Below are 12,086 nucleotides of genomic sequence, written 5' to 3'. Positions count from 1 at the left end.
AGGGATGAGTGAAAGGGCTCGGAAGAGATGTATTTGGCGTATTTGGAATGAGGCCCAGCTCTCTAAAGGTAGAGCTGGGAATGTAGCTCAATAGGTAGAGTGCTTGCCTGGCATTCCCAAATCCCTATCTTCAACCCCTGCTCTGTGCACAACGGGTCATTGTAGCAAATGGACTCCAGGACTGAGGAAGTGGAAGCAAGAAGATCAAGGGTCCCAAACTATCTTTGCTACAGGCTTGTGTATCTCAGACCAGCCTTTAATCCTAAGTAACAAGGACGCCCATGAATTCCGGGTCCTCCTGCTTTTACCTTCTCAGTGCTAAGTATGGCACCACACCTAACAACTAGCTAAAGTACCTTGGACAAGTCTCAGTTTTCTTACTAGACATTGGATAAAGTGACAGAAATCCAAAACAAACTCAAAAGTACACGTCATAACTCCCATGAGTGGACTTTCAGAGTTAGGTCAACGTTGACTGGGTGTGGCAGGCGTCCCCGAATCCATTCTGCCAGGGTGTTCTCGGCTCTGCTCCATGTCTCCAGCTTCACTCAAACGGGTTCCTGGGACAGTCAGGACCACAAAACCTCCAGTTCATATCGGTGGAGAGAACATCTTTGTTTACAGTCTTTCTCAGAGAAAGAAGCTCATCCTTCTGGTCCTCATGGCTTAGGTCTGCCCATTTTTGATCCAGCCATAGTTAAGGAAGATGGAGCTTCTATTTTTATCTTCAAATATGTTTTCTTGAAGCCAAAGAAACTGAGCAGTCCAGAGCCTCCATCCTTCCTTCCTCTGTCCTCCCATTGCCAAGCTGGGGAAGCTCTAATTCCGTGTTCTATCAAACACCTGCCAACGAGGCACGCAACAAATGCCAGCTGTTAGTGATCTCACCCTGGGGACTTTCGCCCGGGTCAACTACATAACACTTTGCTATTAATATTAATATCAAGTTCATCTTGTTTCAAATAAAGATTTAAGATTGTGATTACTTTTCGTTGGCACTGCTGGGGCAGCCCCCACCCATCTTCTCCCGCCTACTCCTATGGTTTCTGCTCTGCCTGTCTTCATTTGGTTATTCAGTCAGAAAATGTTAGACGAGTTAGTGCCAACCTGGTGTCAGGCATTTGACTAAAAATTAAAACTTCCAGAATGAGCATGGTTCAGACAACTTGTTGAATAAAGGTATCAGTGGCAGTCGCTTCTAACAGTGTGAGAGGGCTGTAATAGAGGTGTGTGCTGTCTTCTTCTTTTTATGTATATACTTTTGAAGCATGGGGGGATATAAGAAGGAGCAACTAGTTCCACAACAGCCCCCAAATCTTAGCACAAATGACACCATGTTGGAGGCACATTCTGACCTTCAAACCCAGCACATAAGGCCCCAACACCTGCCAAAATGGGAACAAAGACCCAGTCCATGAAAGACCTGCTCCATAGTTCTAGGAAAGTCCCTAAATGTTCTAACCTTGTTTTCTGGCTTCTATAGTTCTGTCTCTTACTAACTGAAGTATGACGGGCAGGATGTGTTTTTGTGTATGAAGAACAAAAGGCTGCAAGGCTTGGATAAGTCCCCTGTGTACTAGTGGCCAGCAATACAGACTTTCTTTTTGGCGTTGAGAGTGTCTGTGAGGTGCTCTCTAGTGGACTTACCTTGAAACAGTTCCTTGCAAGGCTGAACAACTATAGTAACATTTATGTTGGTTCTTGATGGATGCATGGAAGTTTACGTGGCTAATGCAGTCTCCTCCCATACCAGGTTGTCTCTCACTGTGTCAGAGCTCTCCATTGTAAGTAGGAAGGTTGAAACTCTAGAAACGGGCCCTATCCTACTATAGGGAGAAAGGAAACATGTTGTCTCATGTAAAGTAACTACTAAAGAGTTAGATTTCAAACCTGAAACTCTTTAATAGTTACTTTACATTTTGGTTTTTCTCCTTTGCTGATTCCACTTCTGGAACTTTATCAGAGCTGGGAACATAGCTCAGTGGTAGATGCCTTGCTAGCACGTACAACGCTGGTTCAAACCCCAGAACTGCCAAAGTACTTTATCTGCCTGGTGGTCCCAGCCAGGATCAGCTTTTATCCTCCACCAAGCTGTAGCCTGGCAAAAATGAAGGCGTACCCCTACATGGTCCCAAGAAGGTAATATCATTGGTTATGACTGATAATGTTCTGGCATCTTTTTCCTTTGGCAGCTACATGGTGTCCCTGACTCTACCTTCTTTCTCCCTGCATTCGGTTTATTTTCCTGCCTGCCTATATTCTGCCCTGCCATAAGCCAAAGTAGCTTCTTTATTAACCAATGGTCATAAAACATTTCACAGCACACAAAGGGGGATCCCACATCACATTCCTGAACCAATCATGATGACCAGTGCAGAATAATGCTCTGATTGGTGAATTTGGTTCACATGCTCCCACTCCCAAGCTCCGGAATATTTCATTCAATGAACACGATTTTGCAATCACAGTTGGGAGGTAGTAGTGCACACCTTTAATCCAGTACTTGGGAGGCAAAGGGAGGTAGAGCTCTGTGAGTTTGAGGCCAAACTGGTCTACAGAGGGAGTTCCAGGACAGCCAGAAGTGTTACACAGAGAAACCCTGTTTCAACTTCTCCCCTGCCAAAAAAGATTTTGCAATCACAGTTCTGAGGGATTTCCAAAACCCAGAGGATTCTCTGGCTTTACAAATTCAGAAACATGTTGGATTCTCAACAGACAGAGAACAATGGTGTCACTCGTGTGGATTTAAAGGAGCAAGTAAGGTTGGGAATCTGGCTCCCTCTGGAGAGGACTGCAAGGCCCTCAGCTTAGTCTGAGGTTCCGTGCTTTGCACTGAGTTTTTCTTTCCTCCACCTGCCAATTCTTTCTAATCTCAGATTCCTCATCCAGAAGATGGAACTACCGTTAGCACTGATTGGCTGGATAGTACCTGCATCTTCAGATTCTTCTTGGAAATTCAAACTAGGATTAAGAGTTGAGTCTCGGGCTTTTTTTTTTCCCCTGGCTAGCAGCGCGGAGGCCGCACGATGCCTGGAGTTACTGTAAAAGACGTTAACCAGCAGGAGTTCGTCAGAGCTCTGGCAGCCTTCCTCAAAAAGTCCGGGAAGCTGAAAGTCCCCGAATGGGTGGACACAGTCAAGCTGGCCAAACATAAAGAGCTTGCCCCCTATGATGAGAACTGGTTCTACACACGAGCTGCCTCTACAGCACGGCACCTGTACCTGCGTGGTGGTGCCGGGGTTGGCTCCATGACCAAGATCTATGGAGGACGGCAGAGAAACGGTGTCAGGCCCAGCCACTTCAGCAGAGGCTCCAAGAGTGTGGCCCGCCGCGTTCTCCAAGCCCTGGAGGGACTGAAAATGGTGGAAAAGGACCAAGATGGGGGCCGCAAGCTAACACCTCAGGGACAGAGAGATCTGGACAGGATTGCCGGACAGGTGGCAGCTGCCAACAAGAAGCATTAGAACAAAGGATGCTGGGTTAATAAATTGCCTCATTCATAAAAAAAAAAAAAAAAAAAAAAAAGAGTTGAGTCTCGGATTGTTTTTTTTTTTTTGTTTGTTTTTTGGACAGAATAAAGCAAACTCACAAGGATAATAGCAGTTCCCAGGTCTGGGACCAGCAGGACCATTAGAAAGCCAGAAGATGGGAGGCACGGAATGTTTGAGGGCAGAAAGGGAAATACCAGCCCAAGAACTGGGCAGTCCTGCCTGCCAGTAAAGGGCCCTTTCTGAACTCTAGCTGGCAGATCTCTACTAGATCAACCCAATTCGAAGCCAAACTACAAGGGAGCCCACTGATTCCATTCACAGAGGTCAACCTTGTAGAGACAGGGTCAGATAGAGGAAGGAGTGTGATTTCAGGGAAACAGATGAAAGAGATCAACTGACTGCCATTACTGGCTGTGAAATGTTTAGAACCATGCACCAAAATAGAACCTGGAGCGTCAAAATCTTTTGAAAAGCTGAGGGAGGTAGAGCAAACCTATAATCAATGCCTGTACTGAAGAGGCTGAGGCAGAGGGATCGAGAGTTCAAGGCCAGTTTAGGGTAAACTGCAAGACCCTGTCTCAAAGCAAAATGAACAAATAGACAAAACCCACCAACAGCACCAACAAAAGCCAGCAGTGGTATACATAACCAGAGGCCCACAGTAAGGGCTGCTGTCTGAGAGCAGTATTGAGCCAGCACAGCTCCATTTTCACAAGATGATGAAAAGTCAATTGTCCACAGCCCTAACCAACCAGCCAATGCAAATCCACCTGGTATGCAAGCATCACCAGTCATCTGCTGGCTGCATCCATACAAGACATGTACTGTAAGGGCTGGCTCAGTGAGCAAGAGTGCCTGCTATGTCTACTTGAGGACCCAAGTTCAGATTCCAGCACTCACCTTAAAAACAGTAAATAAATAAAAGCTGGTGTAACAGTAACTCCAGCGCCGAGGGTGGCAGAGACAAGGGAATCACTGAGGTTATGGCCCCAGCCTAGCTCCTGTGAGAGACTCTGTCCCAAAGGAATTAAGTGGAGATGACTGATTGAGTAGGACACCTGAAGTCCTCCTCTGGACTTTGCATTCAGACGCATGCACATAAACACACTGTGTATATCACACACGCACTTACACACACAGGCATATACCACCATGCTTGGCATTAATTCCCCCTCCCCTCCCCTTTTCTTTCTTTCTTTTTTTTTCTTTTTTTTTTCTTTTTCTTTTTTTTTTTTTTTTTTTTTTGATTTTTCGAGACAGGGTTTCTCTGTAGTTTTGGAGTCTGTTCTGGAACTCACTCTATAGACCAAGCTGGCCTCAAACTCACAGAGATCCACCTGTCTCTGCCTCCCAAGTGCTGGGATTAAAGGTGTGTGCCACCACCACCCGACTCCACCCTTTTTTAAATGGCACATTAAAAGAATGTTGCGGCTTATGATGAACAGATGAATCCAAGTTATGACAAAAGATAAAAAGGCACCCTTTAGCCTGCACAGATGACGATGACTGAGTGCTGGGCTGTGCTGGACTTGAGTTCATTGTTTGCTTTGTTTAAGATGTCGGTCCTCTTTCATTCAAGAAGTAGGCACTGTTTATTTGTTTTCTGTTTTGTTTTGTTTTGTTTTTTGGTATTTCTAGACAGGGTTTCTCTCCGTAACTTTTGGACCCTGTCCTGGAACTTGCTTTGTAGACCAGGTTGTCCTTGAACTCACGGAGATCCACCTGCCTCTGCCTCCCAAGTGCTGTACCACCACCACTCAGTGTTTTTCCTTTCTTTCTTTCTTTCTTTCTTTCTTTCTTTCTTTCTTTCTTTCTTTCTTTCTTTCTTTCTTTCTTTTTGTGCACTGGGGTTTTTGAACAAGCCACAGTTGCCTACCCGGAACCAGACAAGCATCTCCATCCGCCAGGCCTACTTGATAATCTGTTTGGCCAGCTCAGTGGAGGGGATGGCAATATTTTTCTACTTCTGCTGCTGGGTAGCAAACCTGCAGTAGTTGTGGGTGCCTGGGAACCAACCCCGACTCTTGGCACAATCTGCCATCTTTTCCTGTGTGCAGAAGAGCATCCAGGTGATCGCAGACAAAAGGAGTTTGTTGCGAGACTTACCCAACAGTAGCAAACAGGATAGCAGTGAAGCTCTTGGTGGGACATTTCCCTTGGCCAGGAAAAAATGTCGTAGTTACCCTCCACTGGGTACTGCTTGAGAGACACGGGATGCTTGATGCAGGCACTGATCTGGACGTCTTAGGCAGGCAGGCACTCTAATTCTTCATGGAACTCATGAGGGTCTGGAATACCAGGAAGCGGAGGCTGGGGCCCAGGAGCTGGTGTGCACATCTGCTGACTTGGGGAGGATTCCTTATAATCAAAAAGTAGCATTGGAATTGAGCTGTGTCTGCATAGGCTACTCCACCAGGCCAGGGGCTCCAGGGTATCATAGGCCGGAATGAGCTGCTGCTTGGTCACTTTGGACCCTGCGGTTGGCAAGAACTTTGGACCCCAGCAGAACCAGCAAGCAGCCCAGCTTGTCATACCTGCTAAGACCCAGGCTTTCCCAGTTCATCTCCCTTGAGTTGTTCATCCATGTTGGCCACAGCCTTCAGGACCTGTGACCAAAATGGCCCTAAGCCCCAAGCCTACGAAGCCCAGAAGACAGTGTTGGGTCCTATGGAACTGGAGTTACAGATGCGAAACACCATGAAGGTGCTGGGAATCAACCTCAGGGGTCCTAGAAGAGAAACCAGTACTCTTAGCCACTAACCCAACTCTAGCTCTACCATGCCTGGATTTAAATTCATTTGTTTTAAAGCAAGAGCTCATTCTGTAGCCCAGGCTAGCCTTGAACTTTCCATGGCCTCCTTGCCTCAGCCTCCCCAGTGCTGAGACTATAGGAGTAATTTTTTTAATAGCTGAATTGATCAGTTTTTGGAGGCTTCTGGACTATTGGAATAATATTTTAAAAGCCTGCCCTGATGACAGAATGATGAAGGAATGTGTCTGAGGTTCTGCTTTGGTGGTGGGGGCTGACTCAGGGCCCCACACTTATTAGGCAAATGTTCTCTGGGAGAGGTACATGATCGGCCCTTGTTTCATTTTGATTTTCAGACTGGGTCTCACTACATAGCTCAAGCTGGCCTCAAATTCACAATGTGGCTCAGGATAGCCTTGAACTCTCAGAAATCTCCTGCTTTCACAAACGGCTTTTAGGCCTGTGACACCAAATTCTATTGCCCATTTCCATTCCTCCCCCTTCCGCCCACAATGCCACTCTACACAGCCCTGACCTGGACCTCATTCTGTAGACCGGACTGGCCTCAAATTCACAGAGATCTGCCTACCTCGGCCTCCTGAGTGCTGGGATTAGAGGTGTGATCTAAGATGTCCATCGCTTTTTAAATTCTTGTATAGCTTTAAAAAAAAAAAAAAGTAAATCACCGATTTGCTTGGCTTCTATCTCGGTGTACAGTGTGACGTATGAATCCAAACTGCTAATTGTTGTCCTGATATTCAAGAAGCCAAACCAAACCAGGGGCAGTCTAAGGTGATTCAGTTCCCAGCAAGAGACCAGGCCAGTTGCCAGACCCTGACGCATGGAACAAAAGATATGCCCAGAACTGGCCAAATTTAGTCACCAGGCTAGCAGGGGGCAGCACCGTGTCCCAGCAGGAGCGATGACAAGAAGAGAATCATATGGTGAACCCAAAGTGCCAGTCAGCAGAGGAACAAAGACACAGAGAAGGGACTGGGACGCTGCTTCCTGACTGCAGACAAAGCCTGCCTGTAGTTTGGCCTGGGGTCTCCTTTCTGGCTATAAGGTACTGGAGATTACGCCCAGTTCCTTGTAATGCCTCAGCCCCTTGCTTGACCTTTGAGGATCCTGTAGCCTTCCAAACCTCAAGGTCACCATGACCCAAACCCTAATAATCTGGTCCCCAGAGGCCTAGGAGAGTGTTTTTGCCTTCAGAAATTTATTCTTTTGATTTGTTTAGAGACAGGTTCTCATATTACTCAGGATAGCCTCAAACTCTGTCACTCAGGTTGACTTTAAACTCATATTATTCTTATTTAACTAGATTTATTTTATTCTATGTGTGAGTGTTTTACCTACGTTAATGTGCACCATGTGTGTGCTTGGTCCCAAGAAGGTCAGAAGAGAGCATCAGGCCCCCTGGAACAGGAGTCAAGGATGGCTGTGAGCCACCATGTGACGAGGTATTTCATCCTCTCTTACCTTTATAAACCTCCATTTTCCCATGTGCCTCATCTGTCTCCTCTCTATCCAGAGACAGTCCCCAGGGACAAACACTTCTTACCCCTCTCCCTTGCCCCTTTTCTCCCCTCTCCCTTGCTCCCTTCCCCTTCTCCCTCTTCCTCTATCTCCTGTCTTTGTCCCTTATCTCTGCCTTCTGTCCCTTTGGGGCAAACCAACTTTTGTGCTGAGAACCGGGTCTTGGGGTGTCTTGAGCCAACTTCGATGTTCCCGACACTCGCCTTTATTCCCTATGTCCTAGAGTTACAGGCATGTGCCATTATGCCCAGATTTGAGACTCTTTATTCGTGTGGCTGGGGAAATAACCATCTGTAAATGGACCTAAGTTTGATCACTAACATTTGTGTAAAAAGCCAAGAATGGTGGCAAGTGCTTGTAATTCCAGCCCTGACGAGGAGACAATACAATCCTTGGGGCTCAGCATCCAGTCAGCATAGCCTGATGGGCAATCCTTGGGAACTTTGTTGTTATTAATTTGTTTTTATGAGGCAGGGTTTTTCTGTGTGGTCCTGGAATTCGGAACATCCTGGTCTACATCCTGTAGACCTCAAACTCCCAGAATTCCACCTGCCTCTGCCTCCTGAGTGCAGGGAATAAAGGAGTGCACCATCGCTGCCCAGCCCAAACTCTGGGTCTCAGTGAGGGGCCCTGTCTGAAAAAATTAAAATGGATGACTCCTATGGCAGGATATCAAAAGTTGTTCTCTGGCCTCCATGTGCGCACATGTGCACATGCAGCCACGTGAATACATGCGTGTGCACGTGCATGCGCGCGCGCGCACACACACACACACATACACACACACTTCTTATTCATAAGGGAGTATTTATCATCCATCAGCTTTAATAAGTGTCTCAGCTGTGGTTTCCATTGCTGTGAAGAAACACCATGACTACTGCAACTCTGTTTGTTTGTTTGTTTGTTTGTTTTTGTTTTGTTTTGTTTTTTCTAAACAGGGTTTCTCTGTGTATCCTTGGCTGTCTTGGAACTCACTCTGTAGACCAGGCTGGTCTTGAACTCACAGAGATCCGCCTGCTTCTGCTTCCCAAGTGCTGGGATAAAAAGCATGTGCCACCACCACCTGCCCTTCACAGCAACTCTTATAAGGAAAATATTTAACCAAGGCGGCCTTACAGTTCAGAGATTTAGTTCATTGTCATCATGGCAGGAAGCATGGCAGGAAGCATGGCAGCAAGCAGGCAGACATGGTGCTGGAGAAGTAGCTGAGAGTTCTACATCTGGATCCTTAGGCAGCAGGAAGAGAGAGTGACATTAGGCCTGGCTTGAACATCTGAGACCTCAAAGCCCATCCCCAGAGACACACTTCCTCCAACCAGGTCAAAACCTACTCCAACAAGACCACACCTCCTAACAGTGCCATTCCCTGTGGGCCTATGGAAGCCATTTTCATTCAAACCACTACAATAAGTGACCAAAAGTAGAACAAAAGGAACTGTAAATGGTAAATCCTGGCCAGGAGGACTCTGTGGGGCCAAACCTCTGAGTGAGTACTTAATAGGTGGGGGCTGTTCTGGACTGAAATGGTGCTGACGTCTCTCTTTCAAAAGTAAGCCAACCATCTCAATGGGCATGGTGGCACCAGCTTGAGATGTAATCCCAACATTCCAGAGGTGGAGGCAGGAAGATCAGGAATCCACGGCCAGGATGGGCTACAGAAGACTGCAGCACACCTGTAATCCCAGCATTTACAAGGCTGAAGCAGGAGGATTGCTGTGAGTTCCATGCCGTGTCTGGAGAATGAGGCCCTGTCTCCAGTCTTCTCTGGTGTCTTTCAGCAGCCTTTGGGAGTTTCCTCTACATGGATTTTGAGCATCTCTTCCTTCATCTATTCTTAGGCCCTCTGTCTTTTCTGTTGCTATAGTAAGTGTGGCCACCACTTCCACTACGCCTTTTAAGTAGGCAGTGCTGTTATAAATGGAGAAGCTATTGATTTCCTTATTTTAATTTTAGATCCAGTCAACTCACTGATTTTTTCCATCTTTATTTATCTATCTATTTATTTATTTATTTATTTTTGAGATAAGCGTCTCACTGTGTAGCCTAGGTTGACCCCCAGCTCACAGGCCTCTTGTCTTCAGTGCCTGGGTGCAGGAATTCTGGGTGTGAGCCATCACACCTGGTCTGAGTATTTTATTTTGCAGCAAACTCCAGGTATAAATGATACAGCTGCAAGCCATGTTGATTTTTACCTCCCTTGTTTCTGTTCTTAGATAACACTGATAATCAAATGTCCCATTCCTGCATGTTCAGTGACAAAGAGAGAAATTTGCATGTAGCTTGGGGCTTTATTTATGCTCTTCCCTTCATATCCCTTCTTTTGGTCCAGCAACTCTTACTATCCTATATATATCCACTATACATGCCCCCCATCCACCGGGACACATTTGAGGGGACACGTGGCTGGTATGGGAGCAGGAAAGCTATGTGCTTATGTTAGAAACCTACCCTGTGCCTACCTCTCCTTTATTTCCTCTTGAAATTTCTCTCTTCTCATTAAATACAATTAGTTGGAACTGAGCTCAAAGGTCCAACCAGGCATGCTGGCTCATTCCTGTAATTCCAGAACTTGAGAAACCAGAGGCAGAAGAATCATTGGTTTGAGGCCAACCTGAGATACATGGCAAGACTCTGCTGGCTATCCCCCCTCCCTCCCCCCCCCACCCCTTTGAGACAGGGTCTCTCTCTATAGTGCTGGTTGGCTGACCTGGAACTCACTATGTAGACCAGACCAGGTTGGCCTTGAACTCACAGAGATTTGCCTTCCTCTGCCTCTCAAATTCTGCGATTAGAGGTGTGCACCACCACACCCAGCTTCTGTCTGTGCTTTTTGACCAGTATGTCATGAACAGGAAAAACTCAGAAATATATCATCCCTTTTAAATCTCTGAGCTATATAGAAAGCTCCAGGCCAGCCTCAGTTACACAGTAAGACTATCCTTTTAAAAACAAACAAGCAAAACCCCCAAATCAACAAAAACCTTTAAAAAAAAATCAAACATCTGTTATCTTGTAGGTAAAGAGAAGAACATCTGATCAGCTTGACCAGACAGACCCTTTCTTCCAGGACTTTTAACATTATAATGAAGAGATAAATGGCAGGACTGTAGTTCCTGAAGTAGCAACCTCTCTGTGATAAGCCCATCCTCCCATCCTGGTCTCTGAAGCTGCCTTTCTGAGCCTCTGTTGACCCCATGAGCAGGCCGGTTTCTTCCTGGAAATTCCTTTCACTTAGGTTGGTGCTGGCTGATGGCAGGGTAGGCTGTGCTGCTATAACAAAGAGCCCAAAGTACCAGGAGCACAGTAAAAATTCCTTCCTTGTTCATGTCCTCGTGGGAGTGTGTTGGCAGGGGCACTGTACTCCACACTGTCATTCAGGGTCCCAGGCTCTTTCCGTCTTTGGAATCAAGAGGTTTATAAGTTCTTAGAGTGATTCAGCAGATGGCCTGGAGGTGGTTTAGGAGAAAAACCTAAAATGAATAGATCTTACTTTTTAACAAGTCATCTAGCCCCACCCAATCTCATAGAAAGATATGAATGTCTAAGTGCTAGAGGGCTGATTCAGTGGGCAAAGGCACTTGCTACGCAGACCTGAGGGCCCAAGTATTGATCCCAGCACCCACATTTAAAAACAAACCAAGCTGGGCAGTAGCTGCACATGCCTTTAATCCCAGCACTCAGGAGGCAGAGGCTGGCAGATCTCTGTGAGTTCAAAGCCAGCCTGGACTACAAATGAGTTCCAAGATAGCCAGAGCTGTTATACAGAGAAACCCTGTCTCAAAAAAAAAAAAAAAAAACAAGAAAACTAGCCAGGCTTGACAGCACACGCTCCTAATTCCAGCACTTGGAGGTAGAGGCAGGTGGATCTCTGTGAGTTCAAGACCAGTTTGATCTACACAGTGAGTTATAGGACAACCAGAACTACATAGAGAGACCTTATCTCACAATAAATAAGCAAACAAACAAATAGATAAAAATAAACACAGACTGTGACTGTGCATATGCTTGCAACCCCAGCAGTAGAGGGAGGAGAGTAAAGACAGAAAGATCACATGGACTTGCTGGCCACTAGCCTATCAGAAAAACAGCAAGCTCCAGCTTTAATGAAAGACCCTGTCTCAAAAGCATAAGTCAGAGAGTCATAGAGGAAGAAACAATGTTCACATGCACCCACACACACATGTATACACACATGCATACACTTGAAGAAATGTAGTCAGGAACAAAAGGATGGCTTAGTGATTAAGTGCTGTGGGACAAGTACCCTGTCACTTGCATTTTAAATAAATGCTGATTGGCCAGTAGCC

At 46.2% G+C, this 12,086-nt stretch overlaps 1 protein-coding gene across 1 annotated transcript; it reads left to right on the top strand.

Moving 5' to 3' along the window:
- Nucleotides 1–3,000: 3,000 nt before the first annotated feature.
- On the top strand, nucleotides 3,001–3,498 carry LOC130880290 (40S ribosomal protein S19). The gene has a single exon (XM_057779261.1). It carries the CDS (start codon nucleotides 3,027–3,029, stop codon nucleotides 3,462–3,464), a length of 438 nt encoding a protein of 145 aa, XP_057635244.1. The 5' UTR covers nucleotides 3,001–3,026; the 3' UTR covers nucleotides 3,465–3,498.
- Nucleotides 3,499–12,086: the final 8,588 nt, after the last annotated feature.

This window comes from Chionomys nivalis, chromosome 8 (genome assembly GCF_950005125.1).
Source record: "Chionomys nivalis chromosome 8, mChiNiv1.1, whole genome shotgun sequence".
Lineage (NCBI taxonomy): Eukaryota > Metazoa > Chordata > Mammalia > Rodentia > Cricetidae > Chionomys > Chionomys nivalis.
The sequence above is the reverse complement of the archived record's forward strand: the minus strand, read 5'-3'. Positions and strand labels throughout refer to the sequence as shown.

Excerpts from the sequence above, each read along its gene's own strand:
- LOC130880290 (XM_057779261.1), top strand. The coding sequence starts at position 3,027 with ATGCCTGGAGTTACTGTAAAAGACGTTAACCAGCAGGAGTTCGTCAGA.